This window comes from Hyperolius riggenbachi, chromosome 5 (assembly GCF_040937935.1).
Source record: "Hyperolius riggenbachi isolate aHypRig1 chromosome 5, aHypRig1.pri, whole genome shotgun sequence".
Taxonomy (NCBI): domain Eukaryota; kingdom Metazoa; phylum Chordata; class Amphibia; order Anura; family Hyperoliidae; genus Hyperolius; species Hyperolius riggenbachi.
The window spans coordinates 39,236,803-39,260,219 of record NC_090650.1 but is presented as its reverse complement, the minus strand read 5'-3'; the positions used below and the strand labels follow the sequence as shown (position 1 = coordinate 39,260,219).

At 46.0% G+C, this 23,417-nt stretch overlaps 1 protein-coding gene across 2 annotated transcripts; it reads left to right on the top strand.

Annotated features, from left to right (window-relative positions):
• The first annotated feature begins 2 nt into the window (after positions 1–2).
• On the top strand, positions 3–21,796 carry OLAH (oleoyl-ACP hydrolase). Of its 2 annotated transcripts, XM_068235511.1 has the most exons (7): positions 3–109; positions 2,238–2,368; positions 11,755–11,893; positions 16,129–16,228; positions 18,227–18,396; positions 20,278–20,360; positions 20,527–21,796. In XM_068235511.1, the coding sequence occupies exons 2-7, from the start codon at positions 2,239–2,241 to the stop codon at positions 20,667–20,669; spliced, it is 765 nt and encodes a 254-aa protein (XP_068091612.1). In that variant the 5' UTR covers positions 3–109; position 2,238; the 3' UTR covers positions 20,670–21,796. The 2 variants fall into 2 exon arrangements, with proteins under 2 accessions (XP_068091612.1, XP_068091614.1); XM_068235513.1 differs by lacking the exons at positions 3–109; positions 2,238–2,368; positions 11,755–11,893 and adding an exon at positions 13,239–13,976.
• Positions 21,797–23,417: the final 1,621 nt, after the last annotated feature.

Here is a 23,417-nt window from a genome sequence, read left to right as displayed (position 1 = left end):
TGCAAGGGTCATCTGAGAGCAGGAAGACGCTCTGGCCGCCATATTTGGTGTGGGCAAGTGATTACACACAACCGGGAAAGCTGGGAGCAGTGAGCCGCCTGTCTGAAAGGTGATTGAGCTGTGTGCAGGGGGGCTTGGGTGTCACTGAGCTGCCATTGTGCATGTGCATAATTGTTTCTTGCCATCTTAATGTACTGCCATGTGTCACTGCTGTTCTGTACCATCACTGTCACCAGAAGTTATTTATGTTGCAGTTTCCTTATAGGACACTTGAAGTGAGAGGGATATGGAGGCTGCCATATTTATTTCTTTTTAAGCAATACCAGTTCCCAGGCAATCCTGCTGGTCTTCTGCCTCTAATACATTTAGCCATAACCCCTGAACAAGCATGCAGTGGATCAGGTGTTTCTGATATTATTGTCAGATCTGACAAGATTAGCTGCGTGCTTGTTTCTGGTGTGATTCAGACACTACTGCAGCCAAATAGATCAGCAGGGCTGACAAGCAACTGGCATTGTTTAAAATGATATAAATACTGCAGCCTCCATTTTTTTTAGTTGTCCTTTAAAAGGATACTGAGCACCTTTAAAGGGGTTCTGTGGGGGTTGTGGAAGAGAAAAACGGACACTTACCTTGGGCTTCTATCAGCCCCGTGCAGCGGTAATGTCCCACGCCGTCCTCCTCCCATCTGCCGTTCTCCGCCGCCGGCCCCGGTCTAAGCGGCATGGGATCCAACTGCGGCTGCGCTAGAGTGGCCGCGCACCCGCTCGCTTCCACCTGCGTCATCGGAAGCTTACTGCGCAAGCGCAGTACAAGGCTCCGTTGTACTGCGCCTGCGCAGTAAGCCTCAGATGATGCGAGCGGAGGCACGACAACGCGCATTATTCGTCTGTATGTCAGACGAATAATAGCCCGGTGCCGGCTGCGGGGAACGGCGGATGGGAGCAGGACGTCGTGGGACATTACCGCTGCACGGGGCTGATAGAAGCCCAAGGTAAGTGTCCGTTTTTCTCTTCCACAACCCCCACAGAACCCCTTTAAAAAATACAATTTGTACTTACCTGGGGCTTCCTGTAGTCCACCCTTATGCCACGAGGTCCCCCGGCGTCCTCTTGGCTCCTCTCGGTCCCGCGGGCGGTTCGGTTAATCTGAATTTTCTGCCACTCGTACATGCGCCTGATTGTCGTCCAACAGACCACATTCAGATGACAATCGGGCTGAATTTTTGAACGTGTGCACAAGCCAGACTTTATTGTGTGTCATGCGAGCGCTGTAATAACCGTGCAGGAGATTTGCACGCAGCCGGCACCACCATAGACCATAATAGGAATTACAGTCGGCTACAGCGGTGCTTAGTGAGTAACTTCGGCACCGTCAGAAGACGGAGCTTAAGATTTTCAAGACAGTGGTCCTTTAAAGTGTAACTGTCGGGCAAAAAAACCCCAAAAATCAATTCTTTATTTTTATCTGGTAAACAAGTAATAAGGATTAAGGATGCTAACCAGGCAATCCAAAAGTTAAAATCACTATTACTTTTCTTGTTGATAAATGATCATTCCCAAGTTTACCTGACTCGTATTTGGAACATTGCCGCAGAAAGGAAGTTGCAGGGCGTGCTGGGTTGTATTTTTTTGCTTCTTTACATCTCCCTCAGATTTAAGTAATGCAGCCTGATTGGCTAAAGCCTTTTTTCCCCCAGGTTTTCCCCTGCCACACCCCTGTTCCGCTCTGATTGGACAATATTTCTCATGTGGAGACTATTCACTTTCTATTGCAGAGCTAGGTGGAAGTGCCTGAGGACTGGTAGGAGGGCGGGCAATGCATACACAATCAAGCAGAGGAGAGTAAAGGAGGAAATGGCGTCAGGATTGACTTCAAGATAGACAGAATTAAAATGGAGAGCCCTAAGAAGGATTTTCTCTTTTTTTATACTATAGAAAAATCACTCAAATCAAACGTGGACAGTGCAATACATACGTAAGAAGAGCAAGTATTTATCTACTTATATATGTGGGGTTTTTTTCTGAGATAGTATGACTGACAGCTCCTGAGGGCTTTACATTGCAAGAATTTCACAGACTTTTACAGATGGCTCAATAAGTGCTTTGAGAAACCCGGAGATAACGCAGCCAATGACTGCGATTACTTGCTGCAAACTTTAACAAACCGCTATAAATGTGCCTGTTCACATCCACAGAGTCACACTGCTAATTATCTGATTTTTATTCTTTCTTTAGGATGGACAAGCTTGTGAATTGCTTTTACAGGCGGCCGGATGCCATCAGCAGACTGATCTGCTTTCCCTGGGCAGGAGGAGGATCGCTGTATAATGCGCAGTGGGGGCGCCTGCTTGATGACTCCATTGAAGGTGCAGGGTTATCCTTTAATTGGATTATATGTTTGCTGTGCTTTGTGTATTTTGTGTTTCTTCCATCTGAGAATTATAGCGCCAACTGTTGTCACCTTCTCACCTAGCTGCTTGTCTTTAGTTTTGTAGCTCAGTCCATTCTTGTGCAGATCTACAATCTTGTCCCTGACACCCTTGGAAAGCTCCTTGGCCTTGCCCATGGTGGCTTGTTTGTAATGGGTTTGATTGCTTCTGTGGACACGTGTCTCTTGTACAGGTCCTGTAACAAGCTGGGATTAGGAGCACTCCCTTAAAGAGAACCCGGGGTGGGTTTGTCAAATCATACAATGACCTGCCTCTTTGTCCTTCCAGTGAGCCTCCAAACACCCCCCCCCCCCCCAAAGCGGGCTCCGCTGTCCCCATTAAAAAAAGCACCAGGCTAGCGACACACAGATTGTCACTAGCCTGCTATTTACTTCAGCCTGTCACTCACCACTGCTCCCCTACCTTCTCCATAGCGCGGCTGCCCGCCTGTATCTTTTCCCTTCCTTGCCTCCGTAAGCTGATTGGAGGAAGCTTATGGAGGCGGGGAGGGAAGGGGCACAGGCGGGGAAGCCGTGTAATACAGGAGGCGGTGAGTGACAGGCAGAGGTAAATAGTAGGCTAGCGACAATCTGCGTGTCGCTAGCCTGGCGCTATTTTTAATGGGGAACTGCAGAGCCCGGGAGGGGGGGCTGGAGGCACAATGAAAGGACACAGAGGCTGGTTATTGTATACAGAACATGCCTCTGTGTCCTAATATGATTTGACAAACCCACCTCGGGTTCTCTTTAACGTTCTGGGGACCGCCTGTAGTGAATCCTACGCCGCACTTATGGCTGCTTAACTCTGATGCATTGTAGGATTTACGCCACCTGCCTAACTCTGATGCGTTGTAGGATTTACACTGCCTGCTCATTCTGCTCCCGCCGCGATCCTGCGCACCCGAGAGGGGAGATTAAGCTGTCACATGACAGCTGACATCTCCCCTCAGTGATCAGTAGCCATGGCGATTGGCTCCTAATCACGTGATTACTACTGGCCGTTCGTAGTGATCACTATTAGAGCAGCGGCAATATGAGGGTACGAAGAGGATCCACTCACCTTCCTGACGTTTCCCCGGCAATCGTCGCTCCCCTCCACTCTTGCCGGCATCCCTGCTCGTTCTGATGATGTCATCAAGCCTGGACCCAGAAATTAGAGTCAGTGCGAGCAGGGATGCTGGGGGGGGGGGGGGGGGGGACTGCTTATCGCAATTCGCAGGACCCAGAGAGGTGAGTTAAGGCTGCTGGCTGTACTGGGGAGTCGGGACGCCAGGCTATACTGGGGACAGCAATGTAGCCATACACTGGTCAATAGCCACCAGATTGACGCCTCTCTGATTGAATCTGATGAGAGAGGGATCTATTGACTGCCCAAACACTGCACACAGATTTTGAATCAATTTCAACTTGAAATCGATTCAAAACCTGTGGAGCCGCCTCTGCCCCTCCCCCATTTGAGCTCCCCTGGTCAGCATCAGTAATGTCACCTGTCCACCGGCGCGGGTCCCTGGGATCCGTGCTGTTACTTCTTCCAGCGTCCTCTTCCATGTCCTCTTCACTTCCTGTCTCGTCCTGTAGCAAGCCGAAGTTCAAACAGTAGAGGGCGCTTTACTGTTTGAACTTCGGCTTGCCACAGGATGGGACAGGAAGTGAAGAGAACATGGAGGAGGACGCCGGAAAAAGCGACAGCACAGATCCCAGGGACTCGTGGTTGTCGCCAAATCAAAAGCTGCTAGCGACGTTCTCCCAACCTGCCGGCGATCGGGCAAAATTTTCTGTCTGGACTGATCAAATCAGTCGATCGTTCAACTTTCACGCTTCGCCGCTCACCCGCCTCCTCTATAGCGCCACTCCCCGCCAGCGCTATAGAGGAGGCGGGGGAGCGGCGATGAGTGACAGTCTGCATGTAAACAGCCTGCTAGGGACACACCGCGTGTCGCTAGCACGGCGGTTTCTTTTGGGAGGGACAGCAGAGCGCAGGGGGAAGGCCTGGGGGGGAAACAGTATTAACAGAGGCTGGTGATTATGTGCAGAACCAGCCTCTGTGTGCTAATGGCATTCTTAAAACCCACCTTGGGTTCTCTTTAACGATTTCACAGCAGATTCGATCACAGTGATCAAATGCTGTATATCGATGGGAAGTTGAACTAGTGTGTGAGACTCCATTACTCCTAATCTCAGCTCGTTACTTGCATTCAATAAAGACACCTGGGAGCCTGACATCTTGCTGGTTGAGAGGGGATCAAATACTTATTTCACTCATTACAATGCACATCAAACTGACTATGGTGCACTGAGTTTTTGAGGGTTATTTTGTTGTTTTTGGGTCACTCACAGCTACAATAATCCTACCATTACAATTATAGATTGGTTATTTCTTTGGTTAAAGTGCAAAATCATCAGGGGATGAAACACTTCTTCCTCTCACTGTACGTAGGATGTTGTGTGCACTTTGTTGTATAATATAGTTGATGCTGTAAACATCAATGATCCTGGAGATTTGTGAACTGAGCCACTCCACCTGAGGGCGAACAACAAACAGTACAAATAGTTGCAATGGTAATAAGAGCATATCTCTATGCGTTTCGTGGTACATTGTTCACTTCTTCAGGGGATTTTACAGGACTTGACAATAGACACCATGGTAAGTAATTATACAGGAAGATGCACAAGCTAATGTCCTTTCTGGGTGCTAGGGTAACAGTAATCCACAGTCTAGGAGGATGTAATAAGAAATGCTGCTGCATGTAGTGTACGCATATGTTTTGCAGCACCGGGCATGCCCAGAATGCTCCCGGCTGTTGCTGCTGTGTACAGCCACTCCGGAGGGTAAGCAGGGTGGACAGAGCATGTGCCCTGGCTCTGACTGGGTCCAGTCAGAGCTTTGAACCGGGGGCATAGCATCAATACAGAGGGGAGGCTAGCACAGCTGCAAGAGTTTATGGGGGGCACTGAAGAGGCACCAGGAATGACCAACTTGTAAATTTAGACTCAGTTCAGGTACTGGACAGAAACTGGGTCATGCTGCTACAGGACATGGGGTTGACTCACAAAGCAGTGCCATACTGTAACACATGGATTTACGTACATTATATGACCAGTAAAAGTTTACATGTATTAAGTCGTAAGCCTCTTTCACACCATACGTGCTTCCATGCGCATTTGTTAGCGCGTATGACGTGTCACACACAACAACGGCAGAAGGGCATAGACAGCCCTTCTGCCGTTCATATCAAAGGCACTGCGCAGCAGTACAATGCGCTATGATCCGCTTGCATACTTCTGCCTGCATTTTGCCCGCAAGCGCAGAGCTGACCCATCAGTGGGTGGGATCAGCAGCGCAGCAGGTAGCGGCGCAGATGCGTGCGATCATACACGTTGTGTTCTGATTGCACAGCTATCTGCGCTGTGTAGATGTGAACGAGGTCTTACTGCTCAAAATTAACGTCTATTAACTAGGATAAATGACATATAAAATAACATGTAAGAGAGTATATAATGCATAAGCAGGGGCAAATCATACACCTTTTATCGGTTCCCTTGCCTGTTATTTGATGTGATACAGGTAGTTGTGTGTTGAACGTTCAGGCTGGATTTACATTTAGATGCATTGCGTTGTGTGATGCGTTTACTTGCAACCCATTGAAAAAAGCATTCTGCAACGCAGCCTAAAGGGCAACTGAAGTGAGAAGAATATGAAGTCTACCATATTTATTTAGTGTTAAAGAGAACCCGAGGTGGGTTCTAAGAATCCAATTAGCATAACAAGGCTGGGTCTGCATATAATACCAAGCCTCTGTTGCTATACTGTTTCCTCCAGTCTCCCCCCTGCGCTCTGCTGTATCCCCATAAATCAATCACCGTGCTGGTGACATGCAGCGTGTCGCTAGCCGGCTGTTTACATCTGAAGTGTCAGTCTCTGCCGCTCCCCCGCCTCCAATATCGCCGTTCCCCGCCTGCGTCCCTTCCCTCCAATCAGCGGGGAGGGAAGGGACGCAGGCTTGGAGCAGCGCTATGGAGGAGGCGGGGAAGCGGCAGAGACTGAGACTGACACCTCAGATGTAAACAGCCGGCTGGCGACACGCTGCATGTCGCCAGCACGGCGATTGATTTATGAGGATACAGCAGAGCGCAGGGGGGAGACTGGAGGAAACAGTATAGCAACAGAGGCTTATATGCAGACAGGGACCACACCACAGGAACAAGGGCACCAAAGCAGCAGGCTAAACTGGTACAGCATTTGCAAGCTTGCAAATGCTGCAACACAGGGAGATCAGGCGAGCGCCTGACCGTGGTACTCTCCTGCCAGCGGCTTGTGCAGCAGCCACCTTGCTCTCTGTGCATGTTTGCATTGTGGCCAGCGGCTATTGACTTGGGCAGCATTGGAAACGGAAAGGAAGAGGAAGCTTCTGCACTGGAAATGAGCGGAGAAATTAATGACACAGATGGCGGCTGAGGTGTGAAGGCGAGCTGGCTACCTATACTGAAAGGTGGGAATCCCCCCGAAGAAAAGCCGACAGCGTCTCTCCAGATGCTGCAGCTTTTCTGCTTTCCAAAAAGTTCCCCTGCTTCAATCTTCCTGGGATCGATAGCTCCCAGGACTATTTGACTGTGGCCATCTTGTGGCCAAATAGTAAATTACACCCACATACATTTTACATTTCACAAATACACTTTTTTACAGTAAAGAATAACTACCTCCCACACCAAAAATTACCCACATACAATTTTTACTAAAAAAAAAATTACAATAATAAAAAAAACAACCATAAATAGTTACCTAAGGGTCTGAACTTTATAAATATGCATGTCAAAGGAGTGTATTAATATATTTTTTTTTATTATGGGCTTGTAAATAGTGATGGACCCAAAATGAAAAATTGCACCTTTTACTTCCAAATAAAATATCGGCGCCATACATTGTGATAGGGACATAATTTAAACAGTGTAGTAAGCAGGACAAATTGGCAAATAAAGTACATGGGTTTTAATTATGGTAGCATGTATGAATTTCAAACTATGATGGCCAAAAGCTGAGAAATAATAATTTTTTCCATTTCTTTCTTAATATTCCTGTTAAAATTGATTTATAATAAATTAATTTTCTGCAAAATGTATCACCCACAGAAAGCCTAATTGGTGGCGGAGAAAAAAAGATATAGATCCATTCATTGTGATGAGTAGTGATAAAGTTATTGGCAAATGAATGGGAGGTGAAAGTTGCTCAAATGCAAAAAAAAATTTCAACCCTGTAGGCTGAAGTGGTTAAACAATACCACTTGGCAGCTCTGCAGGAGTGTCTGAATAAGACCAGAAACAAGCATGCAGCTAATCTTGTCAGATCTGACAATAATGTCAGAAACACCTGATCTCCTGCATGCTTGTTCAGGGTCTATGGCTAAAAGTATTAGAGGCAGAGGATCAGCAGGACATCCAGTTAACTGGTATTATTTAACCACCCTGGCGTTCTGATTAAATCGCCAGGGTGGCTGCGGGAGGGTTTTTTTTAAATTAAAAAAAAAAACTATTTCATGCAGCCAACTGAAAGTTGGCTGCATGAAAGCCCACTAGAGGGCGCTCCGGAGGCGTTCTTCCGATCGCCTCCGGCGCCCAGAATAAACAAGGAAGGCCGCAATGAGCGGCCTTCCTTGTTTTGCTTACATCGTCGCCATAGCGACGAGCGGAGTGACGTCATCGACGTCAGCCGCCTCCGATCCAGCCCTTAGCGCTGGCCGGAACTTTTTGTTCCGGCTACGCTGGGCTCAGGCGGCTGGGGGGACCCTCTTTCGCCGCTGCTCGCGGCGGATCCCCGCAGAGCGGCGGCGATCAGGCAGCACACGCGGCTGGCAAAGTGCCGGCTGCGTGTGCTGCTTTTTATTTGACGAAAATCGGCCCAGCAGGGCCTGAGCGGCAGCCTCTGGCGGTGTTGGACGAGCTGAGCTCGTCCAGACCGCTCAGCAGGTTAAAAGGACAAAAATATGACAGCCTCCATATCCCTCTTGTCATAGTTGTCCTTTAACGCAACTCATCTAAGTGTTAATCCAGCCTCAATCTATAAACCTGTAAACTTTAATTTACTTGCGCAAAATAACGTGGCAATCTGTGCTTTACAGCACGAAGCTGCTTTGTGAATCGGCCCCAATGGTCCCAAGCAAACCAGCGAATCTGAAACGTAAAGAGAACCCGTAAAATAGAATTGAAATTCATCCCAACCCCTTTCCCATGAGAAATCTTATCCTTTTCCAAACGGATTATCAGGGGGCTCTGTATGGCTGATATTGTGGTGAAACCCCTCCCACAGTATGATGTCAGGACCATGGTTCTGATATCACGCTGTGGGAGCCTTGCTGCATTGTGGGAAATAACAGCTGTTTCCAAATGCCAAAAAAGCAAGCAACATCTCCTTCCACTGACATCACCTGCCAGCAGTAAAAATGGCACCATGTGATAAATGTCAGAATATAAATCAGGGAGAGGAAAGCTTTTACAATGAGCAAACACTGACTTAATCATTTATACATAATTATTGAAAAAATCAAGCACTTTTTTATTGCATTATTTTCACTAGAGTTCCTCATTAATGGCATGAATTGCTTGCACCAGAAAAATACTTTTGCTTAGTTGATTGAACCGTGACTAACTTTTGGCCACTACTTACATGCCAACAAAGGCAAGGAGGAGGGCAGGTCTGATTTCATTGCATAAGGTACATGCTGCAGATCTGGTTATACTACTATGTGGAAATAATAGGCTGGTGAGATGCAAAATGGGTTTACGCTGGCTCTCAGAAAGCAAAACTCTCTTTTCACCCCTTCCAATCCTTTGAGGGATTATGTGACCAATATTGGCCTTTCCCAGCATAGGTCCAATGTTGGGCATAGTCCGACACTGAAAAAATGGCTGCCATTAGGGGGCGCTGTTGCTGGATAAAATCTGTCACAGTATCAGCCTCTTCAGATCAAAGTGTCAATCCAAGTCCAGTGCATTGATCGCCACCAGCCCAGTCCACCGCCACTGCACCACATAATATAAATATTACCTGGGCACATTTTAGCTATTCACTAGGGTCGCCGTTGGCGAATCTAGGCGGGCATAGCGTCTCCCCATGTGGATCATCTGACCCTCCCTAGCAGCACGAATTACACGCGCAGGGGCGGAGCTACAGAGCACAAGCTGATGCCGGGTCCCCTCCTCACTCTAGTGCGAGGAGGTAGAGCCTCCGAATCACTGCCGATGCACTAATCTCTGAATCGCCCACGTCCCCCTTTCATGCTGGGAAAAAGGAAAGTAAGTGTGTGTGGGGGGGGGGGGGGGTATGGGGTGTTCCCTTTATATCAATTCAACTTGCACCAGTGTCATTGATCTGTGCATGTTCAGTAGAACAAAGCCTCTGTGCACAAGTGCTTCCTTATACTGGGCATGTGCGGACCTTACTGGGGCATGCCCAGTCCGGATGTGCTTGTAATCGGCCGAAATAAACCTGTTTGACTGGCGTTAGTTGCATGGGTGTAGAGGAATCCAGCTCTGGAAGGGTGGGCTGCAAGAAGATCTAGGAATCCTGTGGACTATCCAGAGGCTTCACACTACTGAGGTATGTATCTAACTTCCTTTTTTATATAAGTCACTTCAGGTGTCCTTTAAAACACCTGAATATGGATTCTGATTGGCTGAGCTGCTGCAGCTGTCTTTTTGATCTTTGCCTATTATTAAACAAATGTCTGTATGACAAGTCAAACGTCCAAGATTCTTTGGACACAAAACAGAAGAATGGTAGCTGTGCCATGAGTTAGTTGTCTTAGAGACCTTGTTACCCGACAAGTGCTGGCAGGAACTATCTGTGGGGGCTGACAAACGGCTGACACATTTCTTAGAGCGTTCTGCTAGAAGGAGAGAAAGGCTCGAGCTTAGAAGCCCAGCATTAGCATAGGGAACAAAGGCACATGGCCGCCCCGGCATTCTCACATCCTCATTGAACTGCTGGTCACATCGCTGGGTTCTCCAGCAGAGAAGGAGGCCTCTGTTTCCCCTTGAGAGGCATCCACAATCTATCCCGCTGTTTGTCACAAAGCCTGCCTCTGTGGTGCTGCCATTTGCAGCTAACGGCAACAGGTTCAGGTATCCTGTGTATTCAGAGCGAGGCCCAGTGAGGGTCAGAGACCTAAGGCCTGCACTGACTGTATTCAGCACAAGTAAGTGAGAGCCTTCCACATCTCCAGAGGCTGTGCGCTTCTCCCATTAATCATGATGTAATTCTACATGCTCACGCATTTAAAGTAGAACTCCGCAATGTGTCCAGGAATTAAATAGTACTATAGTTTTTAGTGTATGCCTATTAATATTTTTCCCTTCAAAAAGTAGCAGAAAATGTTCTGAACAGCATTCAAACAATGTCTTTAGTCAACATTCTGACTTAAAGGGGTTCTGTGGTTCTTTATAAAAACAAAACTGACACTTACCTTGGGCTTCTACTGACCCCCTGCACCTGTCCTGTCCTGCGCCGTCCTCTACGAACCTCCATTCCCCGCTGCATGTCACTGTCCAATTATTTATCTAAGTAGAGAAATGCAACTGCTCCTGTGCGGCTGCACGCGTCTTCGCTCCCGCTCGCGTCTCTGGGAGATTACTGCGCCTGCACAGGAGGCTCCCGGACACACGAGCGGGTGCGAAGACGCGCGTGTCCGCGCAGGTGCAGTTGTATTTGTCTAGTTAGACTTATAATTGGATGGTAACCGGTGGGGAACGGTGGATCAGAGAGGACGGCGCGGGACAGGACAGCTGCAGGAAGCCAGTAGAAGCCCCAGGTAAGTGCCAGTTTTTTGTTTTTATAAAGCACCACAGAACCCCTTTAAAGGACAACTGAAGAGAGAAGAATACAGAGGCAGACATGTTTATTTCCTTTTAAACCATACCAGTTGCCTGGCAGCCCTGCTGATCTATTTGGCTGCAGAAGTGTCTGGATAACACCAGAAACAAGCACAATTGGAGGAAAGAGGTGCCCTAGTTGGATAAAAGTGTCTAAAACCAGCTTAAAAACGAAAAATAGCACAAAGTAGCTTACCTCAATGACAAAAATCTAATGTAATTTTACAAAATATTTTTTATTACGCACAAGCAACGCATTTCGTGGGTCTGAGCCCGCTTCCTCAGGCCAATAACAGTGCCTAATATCAAGATCACTATGGCAAAGGGAGGCAATTATGACTACTCAGCCGATAATCCACATACAGTACAGTGAAGCCGGGGGAAGGCAATACAAGGGCACCTATCGCAGCAGCCAGTCGGGTATCGCACATGACTGTATAATAATCTCTATGTCTTCTGTAGTGTACTCCCTGAGGCTTCCTGGAAGAGAATCCCGATCTCAAGAGCCGTTTTATCAGAGCTTAGACCAGTTAGTGGATGAGATTACAGCCGTGCTGCTGCCGCAGCTGCGAGAGAAGCCATTTGCATTTTTCGGCCACAGGTGAGTAAATTTTATACCTTGTTAAATATTGGTACTTGTATCTGGGGAAAAAAGGGGCCACCCCTCTGAATACAAGATGAAAAAACAAACAAAATACAAATTGTGGGTTTATCAGCCTAGTAATCTTATGCATAAAACATACATTTTAATAGTAATGCCAATAAGTAGTCATACAAGTTACATAGCATTAATACATGTTGGTCTTATATAATGTCAATGGCCTAACGCACGTTTCGCAACCTGTGTCCAGGGGGCTTCTTCAGAGGCAGAAGTCTGTGTTCATACTGTAGTTTGTGAATACAGGACTGTTTATAAAAACATAAAGCATATGCACAACCATATCCAGGTATGTATCGCATGTTTTTATCGTCCTGTCAGCCCAATGCATGGCCAATTATAAACTTGGTGCAAAAGAAAACAGCAAAGCTGGCACTCGATGACAAGCAGTGTGTATAAGAAAGCTTGAAGTCAACAGACCTGTGCTCACGGTGAGGAATAGTGTCCAATCAAACCGGTGAAGAGAAGCCGGGCACCACATTCCAAAAAAATCTTCACAGCTTTATTACCCTCTATGGGTTAAACACATGGCAGACATACAGAACAGTGGGGGAAAGGGGAACACCGCGTCCCAATAGCCGTTTCACTGTAAGTACCGCTTCATCAGAGGCTCGTGCAGAGTGTTGAGCCTCTGACGAAGCGGTACTTACCGTAAAACAGCCCATTGAGGGAAATAAAGCTGTGAAGACTTTTGGGAATCTGGTGCCCGGCTTCTCTTCACTGGTTTGACATGGCCAATTGTAATTGCATCCAATATGTCAATCTTTGCAAAACAGCATAACGTGAGGGCCCTTTTCCACTACGGCGTTCGCAAAACCGCAAACCGCTAGTGATCTTTCAAATCGCTAGTTTGCTTTTAACATAGGAATCGCGGTAGGTCATTTCCACTACCGCGATTCGTTTTTGACCTGATCACGATCGCGCGCCGGAGCGATTATTGCTGCTATTCTGCTATGCAGTGCATAGCAAAATCACGATCGCAAACGTCGGGAAATCGCCGGTCATTTTTTTACCTTTTGCGATTCAGCAATATTACATTTCGTGGTGGCAATTAGGGATGGGCAATGAGATGCAAATGATTCTGAGTTTAAAGTGAACCTCCGGACTAAAAATCTACTCAGCAGCACTGAAAAGACTTGGTGTTTCACAGCATCAGAACTTTGTTTTTCTTACCAAAGCATTTTTTTCCCCTGATGCTGCGCAGAGCATGATGGGATTTCCTATGTTGTTATTCACGTTGCCTAGCAACTGGGAGAGGTGATCAGGACTAAGGAGAGTTGGAACTGTGTCTCATGCTCCCTGTCACCTCTTTTCAACCAAAAAGATGGCTGGCCTTATGAAATCAAACATTTGCCTGTTCTTTTAAAACAGAGTAACCAAGCAGCTCAGGGTGACCCAAACTACTAGGAATGTATAGGGGGTCGGGGGATGAAAGGAACCAAAAAGCCCTCCTACTAAAAAAGCAAAGCTTGGTGTAATTGCCTTCTTAAAACAGAAGGAAATTTGCAATAATTCAGTTATAAATGAACATTTGTGGTTACCCACAATGCACACCTACTAAATATGCAAATTATCCCTTTCCGCCCTTGTTAAGCCAAGCAAGCATCCAGAACCGCTGGTTTATAGCAAGCCTATAGCTTTAAGTTTTACACAGCCATATCAAACCCACATGTAGACAGCCTGTTTCGGACTTTTGGTCCTCATCAGTACATGGCAGGGATTGATAAGGCTGTATGAAATAGGGCTTGGTCGAGTACAACAGAGTAACCAAGCAGCTCAGGGTGACCCAAACTACTAGGAATGTATAGGGGGATGAAAGGAACCAAAAAGCCCTCTTACTAAAAAAGCAAAGCTAGGTGAAATTGCCTTCTTAAAACAGAAGGAAATTTGCAATAATTCAGTTATAAATGAACATTTGTGGTTACCCACAATGCACACCTACTAAATATGCAAATTATCCCTTTCCGCCCTTGTTAAAATTAAGCCAAGCAAGCATCCAGAACCGCTGGTTTATAAAACAGTGTGGGTAAGAGATTATATTACCTATCTATTTTAATTAACATAACTAATGTAACTTAATTACAGTATGTTTGTTTAGGCTGGAGTTCCTCTTTAAGATAAACTGTAACCAAGAATTGAACTTCATCCCAATCAGTAGCTGATACCCCCTTTCCCATGAGAAACCTATCTCTTTTCTCAGATAATCAGGGGGCTCTGTATGGCTGATATTGTGGTGAAACCCCTCCCACAGTGTGATGTCAGCACCTCACAGCACTGAGGTCCTGACATCACACTGTGGGAGCCTTGTTGCATTGTGGGAAATAACAGCTGTTTCTAACTGCCAAAAAAAGCAAGCAGCTTCTCCTGCCAGTGACATCACCTGCCAGCAGTAAAGATGTCACCATGTGATAAATGTCAGAATGTAAATCAGGGAGATGAAAGATTTTACAATGGGCAAACACCGACTAAATAATTTATACATAATTATTGTAAAAATGAAGCACTTTATTACATTTTCACTGGAGCAGAATTATGCAAATTATGTATTCAAATTTGTTCTGTTAGAAAATGGGCCCATGGAATTCCGTCTCGGCGGGATTAGATTGGTCCGTTTTTAAGCTGCATTAATCTGCCTACACCAACTAAGCATTATTTGCATCTCACTGACCATCCGTACCGGCAGTGACCATGAACTTTAGCAGTGGGGAGTGAATCTCTGAGTGGCACTGGCTAAACACTATGCAGTCCGTGCATTACAGCATGTTTTTCTCCCCAAAATCTTGGTTTAAAGCGGACCTGAACTCAGAACTTCCTCTTTGATCAAAAAGATACGCAACAGCATAATAACATTTAAATAAAAACATTTCTTTGTTAGGGCGTGTTCACACCTAGGGCGTTTTGGGGATTTTTTTAAGCGCTGGCGACTACAGAAATCGCCCTAAAAGCACTTGTACAATGATTACCTATGAGAGTGTTCACATCTGAGCGGTTCGATTCCGATCCGCTTCCAAAAGCGCTGCCTGTAGCATTTTCTGATCGTTATGGCTCAATGGCAGGTATAGGGAAATCGCTTGAAAAAGTGCTTTGTATAGCAATTTCCCCAGCGCTTTCATGAATAAATACATTGTATTTATTCATTTCCGGGTGAAAGGGTTTACTTCCTGACTGATGTCAGGAGGTGAAAAAACGAATTGCTCTGCAAAAGCGCTTAGAAAAGCGCTTTTCTAAGCGCAAAGCGCAGAAAGAAATATATCGCTCAGCGCTTGCGATAGCGTTGCCGATTTATGATGTGTACAAAGCCTTCCAGCTGGTACACATACTGCAATAAATCTGCAGTGTGTCTACTTTCTGCTTTCATGGAAGCAGACATAGGGTTAACATCCTGTGTTTACAAATTATCTGTTCTGCCGAGGATGCCAAGATTCCTGAGCTAACACAGCTGAGAGATCATATTACAGTTATATTAGTTACAGATGAGGGGGGATTAGACAGGCTAAACTCTCAAAATATATACAGGGTGCATTTCTCTGTTTTCCTTCTGTTTTGTGCAAAAGTTCAGGTCCACTTTAAAAAGACTCTGTAACAAAAAAAAAGTTCCCCTGGGGGGTACTCACTTCGGGAGGGGGAAGCCTTAGGGTCCCAGTGAGGCTTTCCCCTCCCCTGTAGCTGCAGGCAGTCCAGCGCTGGCTCCCCTGAAGTCTCCCGCAATCCTGGCTCGACAAGCGCTGATAAGCGCTGATTTATTTACCTTTCCTGCCTCCAGCGGGGGCGCTGTTGTGGCTCTCTGCACGGAAATAGCAGATCTCTGTCGGGTCTGCTCTACTACGCAGGCGCAGTAGAGTGGACTAACACCGATCGGCTATTTACGCCTATCTCAGAGCGGAGAGCTGATACTGTGCCTGCGCTGGAGCCGGGAAGGTAAATATTTACATCCCCGCTGTTTGGAGGGGCACAGCGAGACCGCCGTGGGACACAGGAGGACGGGGGAAGCCTCGATGGGATCCGGAGGCTTCCCCCACCCGAGGTGAGTACCCCCCAAGGGAACTTTTTTTAGTTACAGGTTTTCTTTAAATGCATGCATGGGGTAGTTTTGCATGCCCCACACTCAATGATTAAAAATACTGTAGCGGTTTCCAGATTCCTGGTTTACTCCTAAACAAACCTCCTTCTATCTTCAGTTTTGGGTCTCTCAGCAGTTTTGCCACAGCAGTGAGACTGAAGGAAAAACATGGCCTGGAGCCCACCCATCTCTTTGTGTCCGGAGCTTCTGCGCCCCACGTGAGTCACTCAGATATCTTGTGCCCAACAGGGATTCAGGAAACTACGGTAGTGTAAAGCAAACATTGTAACGTTTTTTTCAGCCAATCACATTCTGCTTTTTCTCTGGTTCTGCATCTGGTCTGCAGTCATTTCTATAGTATCTCTTGTGCTGAGGCGTATCTAGGGAAAACTGCGCCCATGGCAAACTGAAGGGGGAAGGGGGGGGGGGTGATCCTTTAAATATCTTAAAGTGAACCACCAGGCTAAAAATCTACTCAGCAGCACTGAAAATGCTTGGTGTTTCTTAAACAGTTTCACAGCATCAGAACTTTGTTTTTCTTACCCAAGCGTTGTTTTTAGCTGCACAGAAGAAAACTGCCCAGGCATTTTTTCCCTGATGCTGTGCAAAGCATGATGGGATTTCTGATGTTGTTCTCGTTCTGCTGTTTTGGCGCAAATTTGTTTTTTTTTTATTTGAGATTTGAAGCCTAGTGTGTGTAGCTGGGAGGGGTGATCAGGACACAGGACAGTTGGAACGGTCTCATGTTCCCTGTCCCCTCCTTTCAACCAAAAAGATGACTACCCCCATCAAAAAGATGGCTGTCCCCATGAAGTCACAAACATTTGCCTGTTCTTTTAAAACAGGGGTGGGTAAGAGATTATATTACCTATCTATTTTAATTGCCATAACTAATGTAATTTAATGACAGTATGTTTGTTTAGGCTGAAGTTCCCCTTTAACATGTAGTCTTGGTTTAATTGGTTGTGTGCAAGTTGAATTGAAGCATGGTATGTAAAGCTACATACACACATGTGATAACCGTCATCCAAAACAGCCGATAACCGCTGCAGCCAACGTTGTGTGTACAGCGGCTGCTAATCGATATTTTTCAGCCATCGGTCGTCAGTCTACCATCCGCTGATCATCGTCCCTTGCCCCCCCCCCCTCCCTCCATAGCAACAAAACACATTGCTAGCCTCAAGGCTAGGGATGTGTCTGTACAGAATCGTTCCACGAATTGTTACCCGAGGAATTGTTTCTCGATCCCTGATGGGCGACCATTGTCATATGTGTGTACTTAGCTTTAGTATGGAGTATTGCAATAGCTTATGCATATCCCCCAAATAACAGTTGGGCAGCTTGTTCGCCTAAAAGATGTAACCAGACAGCAGAATGCCCCCCAGATAAAAACTAGTATCTGTATGGAGAACACCAGGGATACTATGGTCCAGCGCCCCCAGTACGAGGCACACATGCCTTACATGAGGATCCACATACCTGTGGATTAGATCCACAGGTCAGGCCCATGATGCCAAGTGAGGCGACTTCCTCAGGCAGCAGAAGTCTGGGGGCAGCACCAGGCAGAAACAGGAAGTGAAAAGAGTACCTGGCTAACCTATACTGGGGGCAACTGTAGCTGGCTAACCTATACTGGGGGTAACGCTACCTAGCTACCAATACTGGGGGAACCTATACCTGGCTACCTACCTATACTGAGGGTGTATTTTTGGCTCACTGCAGCTATAACGTGCAGTTCAAATTGTCTGGTGCTGTGTGATCATTCCAATTTTTTTGGGGGGGAGGGGGAGCATCCTCACAAGTTTGCCTCAGGCAGCAAAAAGTCTAGAACTGGCCCTTCTAATAATCTAGACATTCCCAGAGGCCACCTGAAAACGATTGGTCCCAGAGCCTTCTGTCATGCCGCTCCTACATTATGGAGCTCCTTACCTCAACAAATCAGGACAGCTCCATCTCTGGATGCATTTAAATCCAGACTGAAAACCAACCTGCTCAGTTCGGCATTTGCAGAAATATGTTTGTTGTGTTAATACTTCATCCTTCTACCAATTCCTAAACCTGAGAAACCTAAGTGCTTTGAGTCCTATAGGAGAAAAGCGCTATAGAAATGTTATTTGTATACCTGTTTCCCTGTAGATACGCCTCTGCTCTTGTGGACACTTTGACATGTGAGGCTGTATGTAACCTCTGACGATTGTTTCCATGCTGTGTTGTAGTCGCCAGCCCGTCGCTCCTCCCAGAAGCGGTCAGAGCTGAGTGATGAAGAGTTTCTGAAGTGGATGACGGCTACGCAGGGGACGCCGGTCGAGCTTCTGCAGAACAAGGAAGCCATGCAGCTGTTTTTACCATCGCTGAAAGCAGACTTAAACGTTGTGGAAAACATTGTGTAAGTGCACCTAAAGCCTGGTACCGTTTTCACACATGGCAGGCCAGGGAAGTGTTAGGTAGAGCTGGATCAACCACACGGCACCCTAGGCAAGTGCCTAGGGCCTAGTAAATGTCACAGGGCCCATCTTCCCTGAGCTCCTGAACCCACCTTATATTACTAGACAGGCCAGGTATGAAGTCAATGGAGGCAAGACTTACCTTGTTGAGCACCTGTTTCACTTTAAACCATCTCTTTTGTATGGTCAGACATCAAGGACGGTGGAAAATGCATTACCTGTTTGTTTTTTGTATTTTTAGAGGGATTTTAAACCTTTTAGCAGCCAATTTAGAGGCTTGCAATTGCTCCAGGCCCATTTATTTTATAACATTTTTTTTTAATTTGTTACATTTCCATTGCTACTAATTCGTACTGCTGTAATGTGTATTTATGGCCGCTTGGGGGCAGTGTAAGACAATAACAGAGGACTGTTTTCATTTTCCATATCTTATGCTAGCAGAGAGACATCAAAGTGTTCCAAGAATTTACAGCACAACAGCTCTGCCAACTGAAGTGAAAAAACGTACTCATCTCAAATGAGATCATTCCTTTGAAGCTGCTAATGGGTTAAAGCTGTAGAGTATTTAAAGGATACCCAAAGTGACATGATGAGATAGACATAAGTAAAGTGCCTAGCACACAAATAACTATGCAGTGTTTTTTTCTTTCTCTGCTTGAAAGAGTTAAATATCAGGTATGTAAGTGGCTGACTCAGTCCGGACTCAGACAGGAGGTTACTACAGTGTGACCCTCACTGATAAGAAATTTCCCTTTTTAGCTCTTTCTTGCTCTTAGAAGCCATTTTCTGCTAGGAAAGTATTTTATAGTTGGAATTTCTTATCAGTGAGGGTCACACTGTAGTCACTTCCTGACAGGACTGAGTCAGCCACTTACTTACCTGATATTTAACTCTTTCAGGCAGAGAAAGGACCCGTTTCCACTAAGAGCGGTGCGATGCAGCTACATAGCCACATCGCACAGCAGGTGTGCTGAAAAATGCATGCCAGTGGAACAGTTTCCACTGCATGCATGGTGTGCGGAGCGGTGCGATCCGATAATCTGCAGCATGCTGCAGATTTTCGCACGGCCGCATCCGCCCGCAGCCGTGTCCCATCTCCTCAAAACACTGCGATGCAGCTGCGTAGCCACACTCGCATCACTTCGCAAATGGAAACCCGCCCAAAGAAAAAAAGTAACAGTATAGTTATGTGTGCTAGGCACTGTACTTAACCATATCTATCTCATCATGTCACATCGGGTATCTTTTAAACATCAACTAAATTTTGCTGAAGGATTTAATGAACTTTGGAATGGCCATACTTTTGTCAGTTTGGATTTTGCCAAAATGGATATTTTCGCATGCATGCAGGTGCGTAACAATAGTCCCTGCGGGGGGGGGGGGCTTGTAGGACTGTGTGGGTCTCGCTCCTCCTCCCCACCCGCAGAGTAGCGCAGGGAGCGGTGTAGTATTTTCCTGCTCCAGCGCTGACTGTCTCCTCTATGCTTCTCAGCCGAACCTTCATCTGACATTCGCTGGCACCCGATCACATGAGCCAGAGGATGGCAGCAGAGAGCAGGTGGCTGCCGGAGTCACGAAGGTCACCTGCGGTGCTGGAAGCATGCAAGTACCTCACCGCTCCCTGTGCTATTCCTTAATGTCCTGAGTGTTGGAGGGGGGTGGGGGGGGGGGAGAGGCTAGATTGGTTACAGCGGCACAGTTTAGATTCCATGCCAATTTTGCATGGGGGGGGGGCTGGGTTCTTGTTGCACCCCTGTATGCGTGGGTGACATTTAGGCCTAAAGGATAGTTTAATTAATAGACTCCACCTCATTGCTCTACAGATATGAGAAGCCAGCCACGCCCGTCCTGTCCTGTGACCTGACGTGTTTTGATGGCACAGAGGATGTTCCCCACGATTTAGCAGGTAAGTCAGTCAGAATGTTCCGTTACATCCCTGCACAACAATCCACTAGACAATTTATAAAGTAAAAGAAAAAAAAATTAAAATGTAATTTTATTCATTACTTTACATTCGCTTTAGTTCCTTTGTACTTTTCTTCATGCAACGGTTTCCTGTGTTCTCTCCGCAGCCTGGAAGGATCTGACCAGTGGAGATTTCAGTATTCACATGTTGCCCGGTGGCCATTTCTACCTGAAGGACCCTGCAAATGAGAAGTCCCTCCTACAGCACATTTCCAGATATTTAGCGACAGCAGAGATAGACTATTTCTAAGAAGCTTCTCAGGCGGTCTGCTGTTCAGCCCCTCAAGCATGGCTGACTAAAGAACCTGCCTATAAGGGTAACCTCTGCTCACGTTAAAGAGAAACCACGACCAAGAATTGAACTTCATCCCAGTCAGTAGCTGATACCCCCTTTCTCATGAGAAATATATTCCTTTTCTCAAATGGATCATCAGGGGGCCCTGTATGGTGAAACCCCTCCCACAAATGATGTCAGCACCTCACAGCACTGAGGTATTGACATCACATTGTGGGAGCCTTGTTGCATTGTGGGAAATAACAGCTGTTTACAACTTCCAAAAAAAGCAGCATCTCCTTTCAGTGACATCACCTGCCAGCAGTAAAAATGTCACCATGTGATAAATGTCAGAATGTAAATCGGGGAGAGGAAAGATTTTACAATGGGCAAATACTGACTAAATCATTTATACATAATTATTGTAAAAATGAAGAATTTTTTTATTACATTATTTTCACCAGAGTTTCTCTTTAAAGGAGGAGCCAATCAATCACAGCAGAGCTGTTCAGCCCCGCACGCACTGACGCATGGCTGATCTATTCACTACAGGGACGCAACGCATGGAAGTGCAGATGGCATTGCGATCATGCATGTTTTCCGATCGCCTGGGCATCAGCGTATGTCAGTGTGAAGGAGGCCTAAATACCAAAAATAGCTTTTGAGCACTTTTAATATTAAGCGGTGAGATGGTATTTTAAAAAAAAAAGGTAACATTTTTGATTTGGGTTCTGCAGTAGAGTAGGTTTCATTTCATTAGCCTTTTGGCAAACTTTGCATTGCTCTGATATAACCCAGGTAAAACAGAGAAACCGAGAGCCCAATCTAGTGTAGTATGTATTGGATCAGGGAGAATTAGTGTGGAGTAAGTATTATACTTACAAACATGGGTTACCGTTTAGGCAACCACTATATAGGCAGGTGGGGAGATTAGACCTGTCCCCACTCAGGATTAAGATGTCGCTCTCTGAAGAAGGAAAGGAGGGTTTGTCACCCTTCCAACCACCAAGGGTGGATATCTTGACAAGTAGATGTACAGAGGCGCCAAAAGGATAAAATATGCTAAAATGTTCAAAATATTTGGGTGGCGGCGGTAGACCGGCCACTCAGAAATAGACTCGATGCTGTCGCTTAAGATAAAGACAATTTATTCACATACTCCATGAACAGAACCGCCATGTTCTGTTCATGGAGTATGTGAATAAATTGTCTTTATCTTAAGCGACGGCATCGAGTCTATTTCTGAGTGGCCGGTCCACCGCCGCCACCCTGATATAACCCAGGTGAGTGTCAAACTTTTTCTATTTAATTGTAGTCAGCATTTGAAAAATCCAGTCCACGTTGCAGGATGGCATTCTCAATCAGCCCCACAGAGTGAAGGTGTTTCTTTCACAAGCCAATCAGTTTCTAGCTTTTTGACTAAGCAGCCCTAGAAAAAAAAAATATGGAAGGATCTGATTGGTGGAAGGGGTACCAGAGTTATTTCTTAGACCATTGCACATGTTGGGACCATTGTCCTCAGTAATGTAAATACTGGCACTGCATGTAGGAAACAACTCCTAGTGAGCTTACTGTGTATAGTGACATTTTTATTTGTACAGTTCTGGGCTGGAACCCTTGAGACTTTGCTTTTGTTTTAGTAGAATTCAAATCAAGCTGTCTATGTAAAACATCACAAGTAAGAAGCAGTGGCTGGATAGTGTACTCTGACACAAGATTCAAATCTCAGCTCTTTCTATTAAGTAAGGAGACCTTGGGCAAGACTCCAAAACACTGCTACTGCCTATAGAGCGCGTTCCAGTGGCTTCCTCTTTGAGTCCGACAGGAGAAAAGGGCAGTATGTAAATGTTTTGTATCTTCTGTATATAAAGTGTCAAATGATATAAGCAATCAGTATGTTTATTTCATGTAATGACTTGTTTTGTCATCACCAAGGAGGATCTAATTAGTTGCTTTAAAGAAATTACTGACATTTCTTCTACTAGAACAGTGGTTCTCATACTTTTTTGGGTGAGGGCACCCTTGATGGCTCTGAATTTTTTTTCAAGGCACCCCTCAGCAAAAAATAACTACTGAAATGCTGTTATGAACCTTATTCAGCAGCACCTCCCAAAGGATCGGGATAAACACCGAGGCACCCCTGGCAGGTGCTCAAGACGCACCAGGGTGCCGCGGCACCCAGTTTGAGAACTCCTGTACTAGAAAATTCTGATGTGAGGCCAAACATGTTTGATATAATGTTAAAAGCATGTTAAATGTCAAAACTCACCTTTTCACTCTGGCCTACTACCCCTCACAAGTGCTCTAAACCCGCAGCTGAACTCTGGTCCCCTACCTTTCGTGTCCTTACCTCTCCCTCTAGATTGTAAGCCTTTGGGCAGGGTTCTCCTCCTTTTGTGTCCTACCTGATCATGCACCTCCATTACTGTGAACCCATGCTATGCATCTGAGTGAACCTAACTTGCCTAATCTCCATGCTTCTCTCCAGTGACTAAGCATTACCTTGTATTTATACTGTGCTGTGTGATCTGGTTTTCTTGTATTCCTGTATTGTCATATTGCTGTTTGTCTGTAATGATCGGTGTAACACAGAGAGGGTCTAATTACCGGTGATCTGCAGTATCACCGAGAATGCAGAATATACCCGATTATTGAAGATCTGCAGTATCACCGATAATCAGATATATATTCTAACCTCTGGACACCTGAGGAATAAGAGTGTTT

Coding starts and splice junctions, on each gene's coding strand:
- OLAH (XM_068235511.1), top strand. CDS start 2,239: ATGGACAAGCTTGTGAATTGCTTTTACAGGCGGCCGGATGCCATCAGC. Junction 16,229..18,226: donor CCGGAGCTTCTGCGCCCCAC/GTGAGTCACTCA, acceptor GCTGTGTTGTAG/TCGCCAGCCCGTCGCTCCTC. Junction 18,397..20,277: donor AACGTTGTGGAAAACATTGT/GTAAGTGCACCT, acceptor ATTGCTCTACAG/ATATGAGAAGCCAGCCACGC.